Here is a 16,414-nt window from a genome sequence, read left to right as displayed (position 1 = left end):
ACCTTCCCTTAAGTTCAATGGACATCCCATCCCCAGGATTGCTGCACCCCGTACCAGTCTGTGAGGAATGAGCCTGTGTCATTGTTCACCATGGCAGTTAGTTTGTCCATCAGGAACATGTTTTTTACTTTTTTCAGCCAGTCTTCCTTGGATTGGGGTTCAGGACTCTTCCATTTCTGGGCCAGGGCTACCCTGCCTGCTCTCAGCATGGTTTCCCACATCCTTGGGTATCGGTGGAGCTCTGTGTCCTCCGGGGGGAGGCCCAGCAGCATCGTCAAAGGATTTAGCGGCAGACTGTCCTCTGTTACTTCCTCTATCCAGCCCCTCACCGACTCCCAGTCGGTCTGTACTTTCGGGCAGTGCCACCACATATGGCTTCTAGATCCCATCTGACCGCAAACTCTCGGGCACCTCTGTGACACCCCTGAGAACATTTTAGACAGTTTTACAGGGTCTCTGTGCCACCCCTGTATTATCTTGTTATGCTCCATGTCCGAGGTGAATAGGTTCCCATGGAATGCTATCTTGAATATTTTGGCCCTGGCGTCCTCAGAGATCTCCTCGCCTGCCAGGTCGTTCCAGAACAGGCGGAAGCTCCTTCTTCCTTGAAGGTTGTAGGTATTTAGTATTTTATACACACTGGACACCGCCCCCTTCCTGGACGTCGCTGAGTCTAGAAGCTTCTCAAAAGGAGTCAACTGCCTCCTCAGGTTTGGGCCCCATGATTGGGCGCACAGGATGCCCTTTAGGCGGAGGTACTCGAAGATGGAAAGTGATCCTTGTCCGAGAGCATCTTTCAAGTCCTCATAAGGCATGAATTCGCCTTCTCTGAACATCTGCCCAGCCCACTCCAGTCCCTTATCTGACCAGATCTGAGAGTGCCTGAACCCCTGCCCTCCCAGGTTGATAGGGTGGCCCCATAGAGAGGACATCGGAGACGGCCATGTGGTAAGGTGAGCGGTGCTGGGGCCCAGAGGACTCCCAGGGTCGGATGGGATCTTGGGTGTTTTGGGATCGTCCTGGGTGGTGCCCATAGTAGATCTCGGACCTTTGTTCTCTAAGACCAGTACGTTCCCAGCCCCTCTTTCATGTGCTCCAGGAGGACACGCAGTTGGGCCGCGCAAAAGTATAGGTGGAAATCCGGTAGCCCAAATCCCCCTCCTCCCTTGGGTGGGTCAGCGTGGCCCTTCCGGTTCTCGGGGTTTTCCCCTGCCATACAAAGTCTCGTACCCCGTTCTGTAAATCTCTGAAGCTCTGTGCTGGGACTCTAGTCGGGAGTGCAGTAAAGAGGTACAGGAGCCGTGGGAGTACATTCATTTTGATTGCAGTCATTCGGCCGTATCAAGAAAGGATCATCTTCCCCCATCTCCTCAAGTGTGAAGTGATCACCGCAATCATGGGGTTGTAATTGGCTGCTCCCAAATTCGCTAGATCCCTGGTGAGGAGTACCCCCAGATACCTTATGGCAACCTTACCCACCTTAATCCCGTGAAACCTGTCCAGAGGGTCTAGCACTGGGTCTATTGTTCTCATTGGTAGCATGACAGATTTCCCAGTGTTTATTTTTAGGCCAGAGAAGCGTCCAAAAGCAGAAACCAGGGCCAGGAAGGGGGGGAGCGAGGAGCCCGGGTCCACCAGGTAGGCCAGGACATCGTCCGCAAACAGGGAGATCTTGAATTCTACCTCACCCCTTTTAATACCCCTGATATCCGGGTTGGCTGTGACCGCTATTGCCAACGCCTCCATCGTGAGGACGTATATCGGGGGAGAAAGTGGGCATCCGTGCCTTGTCCCACGGGAGAGGGGGGAATGATTCGGATAATATCCCATTCACCTGTACCCTTGCCGTTGGGGCTCTATAGAGGGCGGTTATCCAAAGCATGATGTGAGTTCCAAAGCCCATCCTGCGGAGGAGGAGTTCCATGTAGCGCCACTCCACCCTGTCGAAGGCCTTCTCCGAGTCCAAGGAAAGGACGCATGCGTCCAGTTCCGACGACTGAGCGAAGTGGAGGAGGTTTATTGTTTTGCGGATGTTATCTGACACCTGCCTTCCTCTGATAAAGCCCAGCTGGTCCCCGTGTACTAACTTCGGCATTATACCTTCCAACCTCCTCCCCACCACCTTGGCCAAGATCTTGACGTCAATGTTTAATAGTGATATGGGGCGATAGGAAGAACAATCCGCTGGATCCCTTCCCTCTTTGGGCAAGACCGCTATAACGGCTCCCCTCATGGATTCTGGGAGGATGTCCCCCTCTAGCACCGCGTTGAAGACCCTTGCTAGGTAAGGAGCCAGGGAGGAGCGAAATCTCTTGTAAAAGAGGACGGAGAAGCCGTCCTCCCCCCGGGGTAGTGCCCACCTTCATCCCAATAATCACCTTGTCCACCTCATCCTCGGTTATCGGGCCCTCCAACCCCTCTGTCATTTCCCCGGAGAGGGATGGAATCTGTATGGAGTTCAGGAAGTTTTCTATCTGGGTATCGTCCCCATCGTATTTGGAAGAGTAGAGGGTTCTGTAGTATTGTCGGAAAGCCTCTCCTATATGGGGAGAGTCGTAGCCTAGGAGTCCCCGGGCATCCCTCACCTCCTTCACCCTCCTGCTTTTCTGTACCTCCCTTAACTTCCAGGCAAGGATCCTGTCCGCCTTGTCCCCTTTCTCATAATATTTTTGCTTAACCATTTGAAGACTCCTCTCCGTTTTGTGTAGGAGGAGGTCTTTTAGTTGAAGCCTATAGTCCTCCAGTGCTGCCACCCAGTCACGGTCTAGGGGTTGGGTCAGGGATCCACCCGGTTGGAGACGGGCTATTTTTTCTCTTAGGGCTTTCTCCTGGGCCACTCTCTCCCTCTTCTTTAGAGCGCCTATTTTTATCAGGACTCCTCGTAGGGTTCCCTTGAAGGCGTCCCAGAGCGGGTGCGTGGTCACCTCCCCGTTATCATTAAGCTCAAAGAACTCGGTTATGGAGTCCAAGACCTCCTGAGCAATGACCTCATCCTTTAACAGGGCGTCATTGCATTTCCAGCACCCTCTGCTTTCCCTATTCCAGCCCATTGTGATGGTGACTCCGGCCATGTCGTGGTCCGACCAGGGGACTGGATCTATCCTGTAGCCTGCTACATACGGATGAAGAATTTCGTCCGTTAGGATGTAGTCTATCCTGGAAAATTAATTATGTATGGCTGAGTAGTAAGTAAAGGAGGGGATCCCTGTCCTAGGGGTCGGGATGGTGTCTATCAGGCCCAGGTCCTCATTCACTCTCCGAAAGCTCCGTGCCATGGCCTCTTCTGTGGACCTGGGGTTGAGGGGGCCCATCCGCTTCCTATCTATGGAGGGATCCAGGACCATGTTGAAGTCACCCCCCACCACCAGTGGGCCCTGCGTGAATAGTCTGAGCTTATCCCTGGTTTCCTCCCAGAATTGGGCCTGGTTCTCATTCGGGCCGTACACCACCGCCAGGGTAATGGGGGACCCCTGTAGGGCGCCCCGTATCAGCAGGTAACAGCCTTCGGGATCTTTCAAGATCGCCTCCTTCTCGAACCCTACGTTCCTTCCTATCAATATGGCCACCCCCCTTTTCTTAGTCCTGTAGGATGCATGGAAGACCTCCTCAATTCCTCCCCCCCGCAGCCTGGGCTCCTTCCCCCTTGCCCAGTGTGTCTCTTGCACAAACAGTACGTCTAATTTCGCCCGCTTAAACTCTCTGAAAATCAGAGATCTTTTTGTGGGGGTGTTCAGCCCCCGCGCATTCAGGGTACCCACTCCCAGGGCCGGACGGCTGTCAGCCATAATCAATGTTTCCTGCCCTACTGGTCAACAACTTTGCATTGGTTCTCCTTTTTCGCCCCACTTGATTCACCGGTTGGACGCTATTGAAATGAACCCCCAACTGCCCCCCTAACCCTTTGCCCAACAAACGAACCCCAACCTGATCGTGAACCCCCTGCCCCGGCGTCCAGCCAGATAGTTCCGCCATTGCTGGCATTTTGGCCGGACCACCAGCCTGCCCCTCTCGGCCAGGCGGTCATTGCAAAACCTCCTTCTTGTGAGCCCCCCCCCCGATTTCGTTCCCGTAATTGCCCCCATTGTACTTGCTGTTCAGCCTGATTCTGGTACCGTTCTTGCCTTTCGGTGGTCCCCTGATTACCTCCCTGTAGGTAGTTAGCTAACTCTGGTCATCCCAGGAGACCATTCTTCCGCACCAGTGCTGGCTGGGACCCCTTGCTAGTCATCCCTCCGAGTCATTCCGCTCTGCCTCTTTCGCTGGTGAGGGTGTGTTCATTTTCCTAAATTTCCGTGCCCCAGATTTCTTCCTTCTTTCGCTCGCCGGGCCCAGGCCACTTGCTCCGCCCGTCGCCGGTCCTGATGGCTCCCTTCGGGGGGGTGGGTCCACCACGTAGACCTGGATGGCTCCTTTGATGTCTTCCTCCGTGATCAACGTCGTCCGTTGGCCTGGTATTCGAAGGTTAGAGAGAAGGGGAAGCCCCATCTATATCGTACTCCCTTCTTTCAGCAGCTGTGTGAGGGGGCGGCACATCCTGCGTTTGGATAGTGTGTATGCGGCGAGGTCTTGAAAGATGGAGACCTGTGAGTTGTTGTATGTTATCTCTTGGGCTCTCCTGGCTGCTTCCAGTACCCGTGTCTTCTCCAGATAGTAGTGGAACCGGACCAGAATCGAACGAGGGCCCCCTGCTCGTCCTCCTGCCCTGTGTACCCGGACAAATGTGAGTTCAGCGGTCATCTCCTCTTCGAAGAGGAGGGCGATTATGTTCTGCACCATTCGGGTAAGCTCTCTCTCCGTTTCCCCCTCTGCCTCCGGGACCCCAAAAAACCTGAGGTTGTTTCTCCGTTCCCTATTCTCAAAATCGTCCATTTGTCTTGACCTCTCTTCCTCCTTCTTCTCCAGGGATGATAAACTCATATTAGTCTCTATCTCCAGGGTTGTTGAGGAGGATTGGTTGGATTCAACCTGTAGGAGTCTGTCCTCAACTTTGTCGACCCGTTGGTCCATCTTCTCAAACTTCTGGGCAATGTCGGAGCGCATGTCTCTAATTTCTTGCAAGATAGACGCAAAGCCCCTTTCCATTGCCTCCGTTGCGGGTGCAGCGGCCTCTGAGTGGGCCATCTCCCTGACTCGGACCGGGTCTTTTCCGTAGGGGCCTGGGTCTCGGTAGCAGTATTTCTGCAAGTTCCTCTGCCAGTCCATTCAGTCCCCCCCTGGGCTCTCCGTTGGGTGTACTTGGGCTGGGGGGAGCTCCTGGTGGGTCACTTCGCGGGTCCACCTGTGCCCCACTGGTGGAAGGACGCGCACACGCCCCACCGGTCTCGGGCGGGGGCCTCACACCCGGTATCCTCGGGGCCTTCCGCGCCCTTTGTGTCTTCCTTGGGGGGAGGGGGAGGTGCTTGTTTGCCGCGTTGATCACTGCGTGGTGGTGGGCCGCGTGCCCTGTTAGCGTGGTGCTTGAGCCCAAAGCCCTCTCCGGTGGTGGGGTTGGGGGCCCGAGGGGATAGGCCACTTCTCTCTCCTTCTACTGGTCTCTGCTGTGCCTGGGGGACCCCTCTGGGCGGGCACACGCCCCGCCGTTCCCCGGCGGGGGCCTCACACCCGGCGTCCTCTGGGACTTCCTTGCCCTTTGTGTCTTCCTTGCCGCGGGTGGGGTGCCCGGCCGTGGACGCGGCCCGCGTGTGCTAGTCGTGGGGGCACCTCCCCCGCTGTCTGTGGCCCACTATGGGAGTGGGGGGGGGCGGAGGAGCCGTCGCCCGGCCCGCGGACAGCCCGCCGTCCCCCACCGGGGGCCTCTGAGTCCGCTCTCAGTGGCCTATTCGGGCCGGCGCTCCTCTCCACGGGTCGGGCGCGTCTCCCGCGCGGTTCCCGCCGACTTCGCTTGGGAGGTGTCGGCAGACCTCTCCCCAGGGTGGGTCCCACCGGTTCCCGCTCTGTGTTGGCGCCGCGGGGGACGGGTGTCCGCCGCAGCGTAGGAGGACGACCCTCGCGTCCCGATCTCCTGTGCGATGGGCTGCGGCTCCGACTTCCGGCTTCGCGCCGCCCGGGCCCTCTGCGGCGCTCCCGCTGCTGGGTCTCGGCCCCGGATCTCCGCTCTCCCTGGGTCCTTCGACCCCGCTGTTTCGCTCCGCGGGGGCACCAGGAGTTCTCCCTGCTCTTGGCCCTCTCTTTCGCCTTGGGTGGGTCTTTGGGGGGGTCTTTGGGGGTGGCCGCCATTGTGTGGTTTTTAATAAAGATTGCAATTTTTATAGACACTTATTTGGAAATGACTTTTGTTTTAGAATGTACTGTATTGTTTGGCAGCTTCAGCTGCTTGCATGCCTCTGTGGACAGTATAGCCCGCCACCAAAAGGCAATAGAAGTATTCCACCTTTTTCTTTTTACCTTGTTGTCTAAACTAGTGAAGTATTAACCCCTCCAACAGTGCCATAAAAGGCGACATTTACACGCTCTGTGGTATATTCCATTATTCAAACATTGTCTTCTAATATTGATTTCTTCTCCGCTTTATCCTGGAGTGCAGCTTCTTGAGCAGGAGTTGATATCTGGAGATATAGGAGGTTGTTTGCCCTTAAGGTGCCCTAACAACAATCTATTTTACTGCAGCAAAACAAGAAGTGATGGCTGGAAGATTTAGAATTCATCTTAACCTCTGGCAGTGCTCTGAGCAAGCAACCATCGTTGTTCGCCTGCCAAGCTATTACAAAAGGGTAAAGACCATATGCAAATCAGACTTGGTCCAACCCAAAAGGGGTAGTCTACCCCAACTGCTTGGTCACATCCCTTCTGCACGAGACCACAAGCATCCCCAAATATGTTTCGGTCTCGCTAAACCTCATCAATGAACAGTAGCCTGCTGGGCATACCCAGCAGGCAGCGGACCCATGTCTGGGCATAGCCACTTCGGATGACTATAGCAGAACAAGAGGTGATGGCTGGAAGGTTTAGAATTAGAATTAATCTTAACCTCTGAGGCCGAAACATGTCTTGGGGATGCTTGTGGTCTCGCGCAGAAAGGCTGTGACCTAGCAGTTCGGGCTGGACTGCCCCTTTGGGGGTGGGACCAAGTCTGTAATGGCTTGGCAGGCAAAGCACGATGGTCTGGGGGGTTGCCCAGAACAATTACAAGAGGTTTAAGATGCATTCTAAACCTTCCAGCCATCACTTCTTTGTTTTGCTCTATTTTACAGCACCATTATATAGAACTATTTGATTGGTCTTTTGTTCAGGGATTTTTGTCTTCGTTTTCTGCAAAGGAATTGACGATGCATCTTGACTCTCCCCAACAGTTTGACGTTGGCATTCCCTCCATGACAAAATGCTGTAATCAGCATGACCGCTGTTATGACACATGCGGGAAGAAGAAGAATGAGTGCGATGAAGAGTTCCAGACCTGCCTCTCCAAGATCTGTAGGGATGTGCAGAGGACACTGGGAATCTCACAAAGCGTTCAAGGTAAGGCTGAGGGGAAAAGCCTTTCTGCATTTTGCGCGCCCATTACCGTACATTCTGTGGCTTTTTCTTTAGGAACCATTTTCATTGCTAGGCTCGCCCCGACTATGCCACCTGTAAGGGAGAGCGTAATAGTTGACACCAAACTTGTAGTAAAACTGGCGACATTTTATTAGAAGACTGAACTTGCAGGCATCCCAACCTTGCCGTTTAATAGTTCACCAAGCTCCTAACATTTACTTCTGAATGGTATTTGCTATTCCTGGCCATTTACAAAAGGTAGACTTTTGCGTCCTTCCAGGCCAGGTCTTTCTGGTTTAAAACCACTACTGGGAAACATCTGTTCATTCCACAACCCATAGAGCTTAGCCCAGGCTACTCTGCAACTGTTATCTAGTCCAGCTGCCCTTATGGATGAGGCCCTATCGGAACAGCCCTGGTGGCTGACGGGCAATCCTCGAGACTGAATTATTTCTCTTCACCTGGCAGCAATCTGTGTCTCCACCATGCTTTGAGGTTTTCCCTCCTGTGGCTGTTCCGTTAGCAATAACGTATCTGTGCCACAACATCTGTACTGACTGCCTTTCCTCTAAGCATCCTGTTTTTTTGCTGAACCAACCCAAGCACTTCAATCTGTGCAAAACATTTCAGCCCACAATTGATTAAGTCCTGCAATGGAGAAACAGCTTCTCCTCCTATTAAACCGTAAAACAAAGTCTACCATGGTCTAGCCCCCCTGGGCGACCATGCACCGGTCTTAGACAATCTCCTAGGGGGGTGTGGATCACTATACCCCCCCTGCTTTTGTATCTCGGGGCCTATGTGCACTGTGTTACTCCTAGATTACTTCTAACAACATACACCTATCTTACTCCTATGGACACAAAACACAAGACACAAAGAAAACACATGAATCGATTCAATTATAACCATAGAATACATTTATTCATACATAACAATGCATGATGATGATGTACGCATTCCATAAAACTATGCAAATCTCGAATTTGCACCTTTATACTTTGGGCACCTTTATACTTTGGTGCAAATCTACCATGCAGTGGATAACTAAGCCTTACAGGCTTCTAATGCAAGCCTGTGATTCTAATGCAGCCTAATGCAAGCGTCAAACATCCAGCAATCCTCGCCTTCATACAGGATCAATCCTCTCCAATCCACACCATACTTCACACACTCTACCTAAGACAATCCCTGTCTGATTTCCCCTTTCCCAAACCCAAAGCTCTTTGTACGAGTGTCTGTTCTAATCAATCAGTTTAGGCCATAAACCATACTTCCCATTTGCATGTGCCTCTCTTGGTCTCCAGCTCTCTTTGTCAAGGCTCTCCTCTCCTGCTACTCTGCAACCAGCCAGTCATTCCGAGCCAGACCTCGGTCTCTCTCTGCCAGATCGATCTCATCAAGGCCTCAGCAGATTCTGCTGCACCAAGACATCTCTCCCTCATCTCATCTAGCACCATCTCCAACAGCAACTAACTCCCTTCTTTCTTCACCTCTGGTTATACTATTCCATGACGCTCTCATTGCCCATGGTTACTTTCATTCTCTACTAAGAGTCTCTTTCTCTGTCAGCATATTCTAAATGTGAACGTGCCTGAAAGTCTGTGTTCTTGTCGTGTTCTGTGTCAATGTGACATTTCAAAGCATATCTACTAGCTCATGGCCTATCTGTCTGCGGTGCCTGCCTCCTATTTCTCCATTCAGACCCATTCACCCCACTGTTGGCTTCACAAAATCCTCTTTCCGTGCCTGTGTGCAATGCTTCTCCTTCCAAAAAGTACTTCTCCCATCTCCCCATGTGGCGCTGCCCCCCTTTCCTCTCTCTGCGAACACCAGGCCATGCCATGCTGATTAGGCTTCCTTCGCTCTCCATTCAGACAAGGGCCATGTTATCTGTGTTTGCATTCCAATCTTTCACACTAATTCATAAAACTTCGCATAGAGTGGCGCTCCTCTGTCTCATTCAGTGGAATGGCTTTATAATGCCAGCTAAATGCTTTCTAGCGTTTACGCTTTTCATTCGCAAATCCAAGCGCTAGCTACATAATGCAAACATATTCTAAGTGCACACTCCACATGTATACATGTGTACATGACAGTCTCTACATGTGTCTCTACAAGAATAACAATGTGTCATTCTAAATGGCTCTACATGGTGTTTCAAATATGGCAGTGTGTCCTTCTAAATAAAAATAATGCATACAAAGTGGCAGTCTAATATCCGGATAGTGTCTACTTCAGCAATGTACAATGGATAGCTAAACAGGATGCAATAATGGAATGATTCCATAGCAAAGAGTAATGATTCGCTACCAAAGAGTCTAATGATTCTATAATGATAACAATCCAGACTTCCCCATTTTATCAGGTTCTACACCACTCCAACTTCTGGCCATGATTTCAGATTATTATGACCAGCAGGCATTGGAACAAGCCCAAAGAACTTAATTTCATCCAGGCAGCTGTGAGGGCAAATGCAGCACAAAGCCTGACGAAGAAAGATGAACAGTATATATAATACCGAATGTAAACACTTGCTGGAAGGCACTCTGATCCAAATAAAAGCCAGGTTTGGGATAGGTCACATGATACAGCCGACTCCCACTAACGCCATTCTTTATCAGACACGTTTCTGACGGAAATTGGTCTTTGGTCATGAAGGAGAGGAAGTGGGAGATCACGCCTGTTTTCAGCCCACACTCTTCATTACCTGCACCTTTATTCACAACAAAGACTGCACCATTATCTTTCGTTCTGAGATGGATCTTGCCTTTTCAATATATTGCTGGGTCAGAAATAAGCAAAAAGTTGCTTGTACTAGAAACCAGAGAAAAAGAATACAATTACAGGTTAGACATTGCGAATGGGGGAGGGGTGGTTACTAAAATCCAAGATTGGAGTTATTCTATTTTTAGATCACTTGGAGCAGATTTCCTTTTACCAATCTGTGCTACTCTTGCATCCGCTCACTACTTTGTGTGCCTTCCTTTGTTACTCTCTTCGTTCTCTTTCCAATAATACTACAATTAATCCAGTAGTTGTTTTTGTGATTGCACTGATAACTAAGTGTGAAAAAATGAACGTGCTATTTTGGTTGTTGTTATTAAGGTATTTTCATGGCTACACAATATTTTGGTACATTTAGTGCATACATTGATGTGAGTTGTTTCTACGTTGAAGCAAAATATACTTGGCATTTGCAGTAAAGTCCCGTTTAATTTGTATGTATTGTGCATGTGCAGACTGTCTATTTCAAAATATAGTCACCACGAGATTTGATCACAGCCAGAAAGCAAATGTAAAAATTGTTTGTGTTCTGGGCTAGTAGTAATCTTTAGGGCCTGCAAGCTGATCGGCACTTGTATTTATATTTTGGCTCCATGAGGGGAAGAGTCCTCTCTGCGTGGAACTGGTAAAGGACCATGGGAGGTGAATATGCAGGTTCCTGCTGAAACAGATTTTTTTAGGTGACATGTCTCCTAGAGGGCCTCCTGTACCTGTGGGATGGTCTAAAGATCCACAGACATTGGGTATTTGTTTGTGGGCAATTCCATTGGTTTGTGAACACCAAATTACCTTCCACCAAAAAAACTTGGAAAGGAACCCTGGGGCATAATCGCCAAAATGACACATGCTGCTGTGTATTTGGCATCAACTATTGTCTATGGTCCTGAAGAAGCACCTATGCAAAAATGTGTGGACTCACTCGTACATCTCACACATATTTGGAATAATTCTCGCGATAGAATTAGGGTCTTGCTAAATATTGTCCTGAGTAATAGTAGACCACGTAATGCTACCCTTCGTTCCACTGATTCCCACTGATTCTCTTTTTGTTCTCGATACTTGTGGAAATCTTGCTTTTGCATGTGGAGCTAGATTTACTTTAATCGTGACGCTTTTGTGGAGACTGGTTCCATCCTCCTAGAGACATTTTAATGCTTTATGGTATTTGCACACCATGTGGTCTGGGATTTCATGGCATAGTGCGCAAGGAAAGCGCAAGGGGGTCCTTAGTAATTTGTTGTGAAGGTATTGGGGGGGGGGGGATTGCATCTACTGAACTGAAGAATAATAGGCTAAGGGTTTTGCGATGCAGGCAGGCCAAAACCATAGCAATGGTTATCAATGCCCTGCTTTGTCCCATTGTTTTACTGTGCATCCTGTTCCTATTTTCTTTCACCTTCATTGCATCACATTTCTTTTGGCATGAATAGCTCTTGTTTAGCTTTCATGCTATTTTGTGCCAGAGGATTTCACGAAGTTGGATGCTATCCACTTTTTCTGTGAAGAGCATTTGAGATGTATTGTTCTCTTGAGTGTCCAATACTATGTTCAGTATGGCCTCTCCTAGAGAATCTTTTTTCTAGTTCCTATCTGAACTAATATTTATTGTAGATTCTTTTTGAGCTGCACAATCCTATTTTAAGTTTCACAATTCCATTTATTTGATCTACTGTGCGTATATTATTTTAACACATATTCCCACTTGTGAGGTGCTTCATCAATTTGTTTGAAATATACCTACTGGAATCGTTTATACATTTGCAGTTCTTGCAATAGGAATCTGGTCAAGCTTTTATAAAACCTGACCTCTGCTTTTCCTTTTTTGGAGTTATCCTCCATCTCTCTGCAGTGCTCTTGAGTCTTAGGTCATAGCCAGACAACTCTTTTCTGAAGTTCATGAATCTTAAACCAAACTTCATATTACAGAAACGCCTTCTGCAACAATGCAGGACATAAGATTTCTTTTAAATTATTTGCCGTGGCTGGTATGGACAAGGGATGCACGTGGATTCGCTGATGGGGCCAGGGAAATGTTAAGTAACAGTGTGAATGCGTCTTCCCAGGCCCCCAGTGTCACAGATACGTTTTGTCCAGGAGTCCCCAGGATATAAAAATTATATTGCCTTCTTTTAAAGCTTCTGTATACATCCTAAGGGCAGCAAATTGTTAATTTGTGGCAGAGGGGTACAAGGTAAGACAGTTTGCATCTGGCCCAGGTGCAGTGCTTTAAATTATCCAGTACTAGCCAGCTCTCAGTACCAGCTTTTCAAATTGAAGGAGCGTACCGTTTCGCAAATGTGGTTCATCATGCCGTCAGTGACTCCCAAGCCTAAGCTGGTAAATGGGACGGGGGATCTGCCGTCCAATCGTCTTAACTTTCTCTCACCCTCCCCACAGACCAAATAAAGAGGGAAGAGGTTGTTCTTGGAGCCGCCTGACCTATCATATGAGAAAGCTATGCCTTCTTTGAACTAGAGGTCTAGAGAGAGTCTTAGCAAATCTGGCAAATGTCTAATGTAACTGGTTAGGACGTGTAGGTTCTCTTCCAAGTTCTACACATTTCAGCTCACTTACTCAGGTGAGTGACTACATTGCAATTTTCAGTGTGCCTAGCCTAGCCTAGTCTGGGATAAAAAGAGGTACTGGCACCAGAGGAATCGCCAGGATTGTCTAACAAGCAGACTTTGAAGCTAATGTATTTGGGCCCACCCCAAGGGGAGCATGCAAAGGAAAGGTTTGTTCTGCCTGAACCAATCGAGCAGAGTTTGGGGACAATAGGGTGTCCGTCCCTCCCTCTCCCCAGAGGAAATGTTTCTTAAATAATGTGTTAACATGGTGCATTTTGCAGCACACTTTCTGTGGCAAATTAGGTAAAAAGCCAAATAGTTTACAATCAACTTGTATAGGGTAAGACCTGGGGAAAGAAAACATTAGATGCTAAGTCGCTCACAATGCACAGGAGCATGTTCCGACTCAATTTGAGAGACAAAGAACAAATGGAAGCAGACAGAGTGAAATTGAGGTATGCCAATGGAGTGTATGTGACCAGGTCTTGAAAAATCTTGTAATCCTGCTAGACCAGCAGGTCGAGTAAGTTAATTTCTCTTAGGTCAATTAGATAAAATAACTTAACCCATAAACTTGATTACATATTTTCTTCTGTTGATGACTATGATAACACATGACGAATGTGTACCAATGTGTCTGCAAATTGACAATCTACACAGACAATACAAGGTCTGCTTGTGCAGTACTATTATGTGAGGCTAATTTGAGGATAATACATTTGGATGACAGGGTTAGGGTTTCCAATAGCTTGTTGGTTCTAGTTGGGGTTTGAAGTTGGCGTTAGGGTTTGAATAAATGATTCCATACAAAATGGACCATCAGCCGAGCCTATGATAAGTGGTAGTGTGACTTAGTGTTTGGACTAAATGGTGTATAATGTTACCAGAAAAGAAAGGTAGTTGGCTGCAAACTGATGCAGAATTATATTCATATGTGTAACCGAGCATCGGCTTTTTCCAAAGAGTCAATCATGTGTGACTCACAATTCAGCCGCTCAGCGATGATCTCTTATTTCACAACAGCATTGGCAGTGGCGCTCATAGTGGGCAACAGTCCACTTCCTACTATTGGCTCAATATACCCTCATGAAAATGGATGAGCAGGGCCCTTTGTGAATAGAAAAGCAGTTGGGAAACGGATGCTGCAATCTAATCGTGACTAAAGAGCAACAGTTTGCTTACCTATTTGGAGTCTCTTTGGCTAACTGTTCTGCTCACTCCCGAGAAGAGGGGTTTGGTATGTTGTGACTGAAACAGCTAGAAATGCAATGGACTGCAATGCGGCGACCCTTCCTTCCTAGCTCCTCACATATCTTTTCTTTCAGGATTGTATGGAAAAAATGTGTCCAAAATTTGTGTTTGTCTTGTAATCCTTACCATTTCCTCAAATTTCTTATATTCTCTCTAAAGCATAGTGCTTTCAATGGAAGCTCAACAAGCCTCCACTCTAGGTCCTCGTTCCCCACAATGAAGCTGTAGTGGTCGTTTTGGTACTTGCTGCTGAAGCTATTGAACTTGGAGCACAGGGAGCTGAGATCATCCCTCGGCTTCACTCATGGCCTGGTCTGTTTCTTGTGGTTGTTTTAAGGGGGGAGATGTGTTGTAGCTTGGATGATCAGTGTGACTGTCTGGGTGAATGCAGGGCCTCATGGAATGGTCAGGTGGAGCCTGGCGTGTTGGAGGTTTGGGGGTTCTGTAAAGTGACGGTTGGGACTTGGAGCTGGGCAGGGAACCAGGACAGATGCTTGTGACCTTCTCTCTTATCTTTCATAACTGCATCTATGTAAGTAAGTAAATAAAGCATCTTCTGTTTGTGCTTACCTGGGTCAGTCTGTTTCCTGCTCCATGTCATCTCGGATCCAGGCACATCTGGCAAGAGGCAAGATACTACACCATCCTACCCTAATTAAATGCATTGGTCACCTTTTGTGAATCCGGTGACCTACACGTTTCCAAGACTTGGGTATTCCTGATATGCACATGATTTGTACTTTTCAGCGATACCCAATTCTTCATGAGTCGGGCCCCAGATTTATGTAAGCGCAGTAGGAATCTTTGTGGGTGGGGAATATCAATGACTCATTCCATGGATCATAAAGTCACCGCATTTCTTTTTGGTCTTTTTCAGCTTGTGAATCCACAGTGGAGCTTCTATTCAGCACCGTGATACATTTAGGATGCAAACCCTACCTGGAAAGTCAACGCTTGTCTTGCATGTGTCGATATGAAGAAAAAATTGATCTTTAGTAAAGGGTATTAGGCACAGTAAATGATTTATATATGAAGAAGACTTGTCTTTGAGAAACTACTTTGTTACAGAATTTGTATGGATTTTCTGTGTAATGCAATTCAAGTTTTCGTGTTGTAAATAGGAAATATAGATACATGTATAGATATAGCACTTCACTCAATCTGCTGTGTAAGTTATTTGTATAGCTGAACGTATGAACATTTTCTATTTTTAAACACATTAATCAAAATGAAGTGGAATTGTTTGCGCTACTGGCCAATACATAAATTAATTATTTTTTGTGCCTCTTCTTTTATTGCATAGTAATCAAACGAGGGGAGGGGCAGTTCATTTCTTTCTACCAGTTTTTGTTTTCCATGCTTCTTACCCGTGCTTTTTATGAAAAAACATTTTCCATGTATTTGGAGGGAAGTGCTCGGATCTGCATTTACTGCCAACGCAAAAATGGGTTTCTTCAAGAGAATTTGCAATACCTGTCTCTTTAAGACTACTTTGAGTAAGGGGCAAACGGATAAACTGGGTTACAGGGTGCCCTACATGAATCAGTCTCAGTCCCTATTAGAATTATTGGCCTCGAGTGACAGAACCTGCCCATGACGTCCCCACTACAAGTGTCCATTTTATGCGGCAAGCTATGAGTTTCTTTTTTTTCATGTGACAAGAAAGGCCTTGGAAAATTGCCCTCTGTCCCATTATCATTACTTGGTGCATTCCATAGCCTTTGCTTCCCCCCTTCTTTATCCATTGCTTTTACTGTTCATTCTCTACGGTGTTGCTTTTGGATTTTCATAATGTGTTTTTTTTGTTGTATGAAGGTTTAGATCATAATTTGACGCAGGTTCGTCATTGCCCCTGTGCAAAGATGAATATGCCTATGTTTTGAAGATGTGCTGCTTGCAGAAATGCACTTTTGCTTAGCAGATCACTAGGAATATGTGGCCTACTTTCATGGCTTGCACTTAACATTCCATCGCTTTATTTGTTAAAATGTAGCATCACAATCTGAGTATGGTTGATAGGATTTTTCTCATCAGAGAAAGGTATATCACTGCACCTACACAAGTCTCCAAACCAATGTGTGTACAATTGAGAGGGATCATCAGTAGGCTGCTGTCATGCAGTGCTACGCCATATTCAAGGACCACTGGGAAACTGACTCTGCTTACTTAACAACCTGCTTGGCCCAAGAGAGTGCATGAAAGGAGAACTATTGACACCCGACACAGTTCAGAGTGGATCGTTTAGCTAGTCACTTGTGGTTGGAGTGTGAGCTACTGTTAACGAAAATAAGCCCCCTGCTCCCCACCCCTCCAGTGTGCAACCTCAGTGACTTGGG

At 48.0% G+C, this 16,414-nt stretch overlaps 1 protein-coding gene across 1 annotated transcript in view; it reads left to right on the top strand.

The window, feature by feature from the left end:
• Window positions 1–15,354, top strand: part of PLA2G12A (phospholipase A2 group XIIA) — a 57,715-nt gene extending 42,361 nt beyond the window's left edge. The window contains exons 3-4 of the mRNA XM_069630883.1: window positions 7,290–7,455; window positions 14,956–15,354. Of these exons, the coding sequence (XP_069486984.1) occupies window positions 7,290–7,455; window positions 14,956–15,074 (285 nt within the window). The 3' untranslated portion in view covers window positions 15,075–15,354. The remainder of the gene's footprint in view (window positions 1–7,289; window positions 7,456–14,955) is intronic.
• The last annotated feature ends 1,060 nt before the right edge of the window (window positions 15,355–16,414 follow it).

Source organism: Ambystoma mexicanum, chromosome 6q, assembly GCF_040938575.1.
Source record: "Ambystoma mexicanum isolate Mex_15411 chromosome 6q, UKY_AmexF1_1, whole genome shotgun sequence".
In the NCBI taxonomy this organism is placed as follows: domain Eukaryota; kingdom Metazoa; phylum Chordata; class Amphibia; order Caudata; family Ambystomatidae; genus Ambystoma; species Ambystoma mexicanum.
The sequence above is the reverse complement of the archived record's forward strand: the minus strand, read 5'-3'. Positions and strand labels throughout refer to the sequence as shown.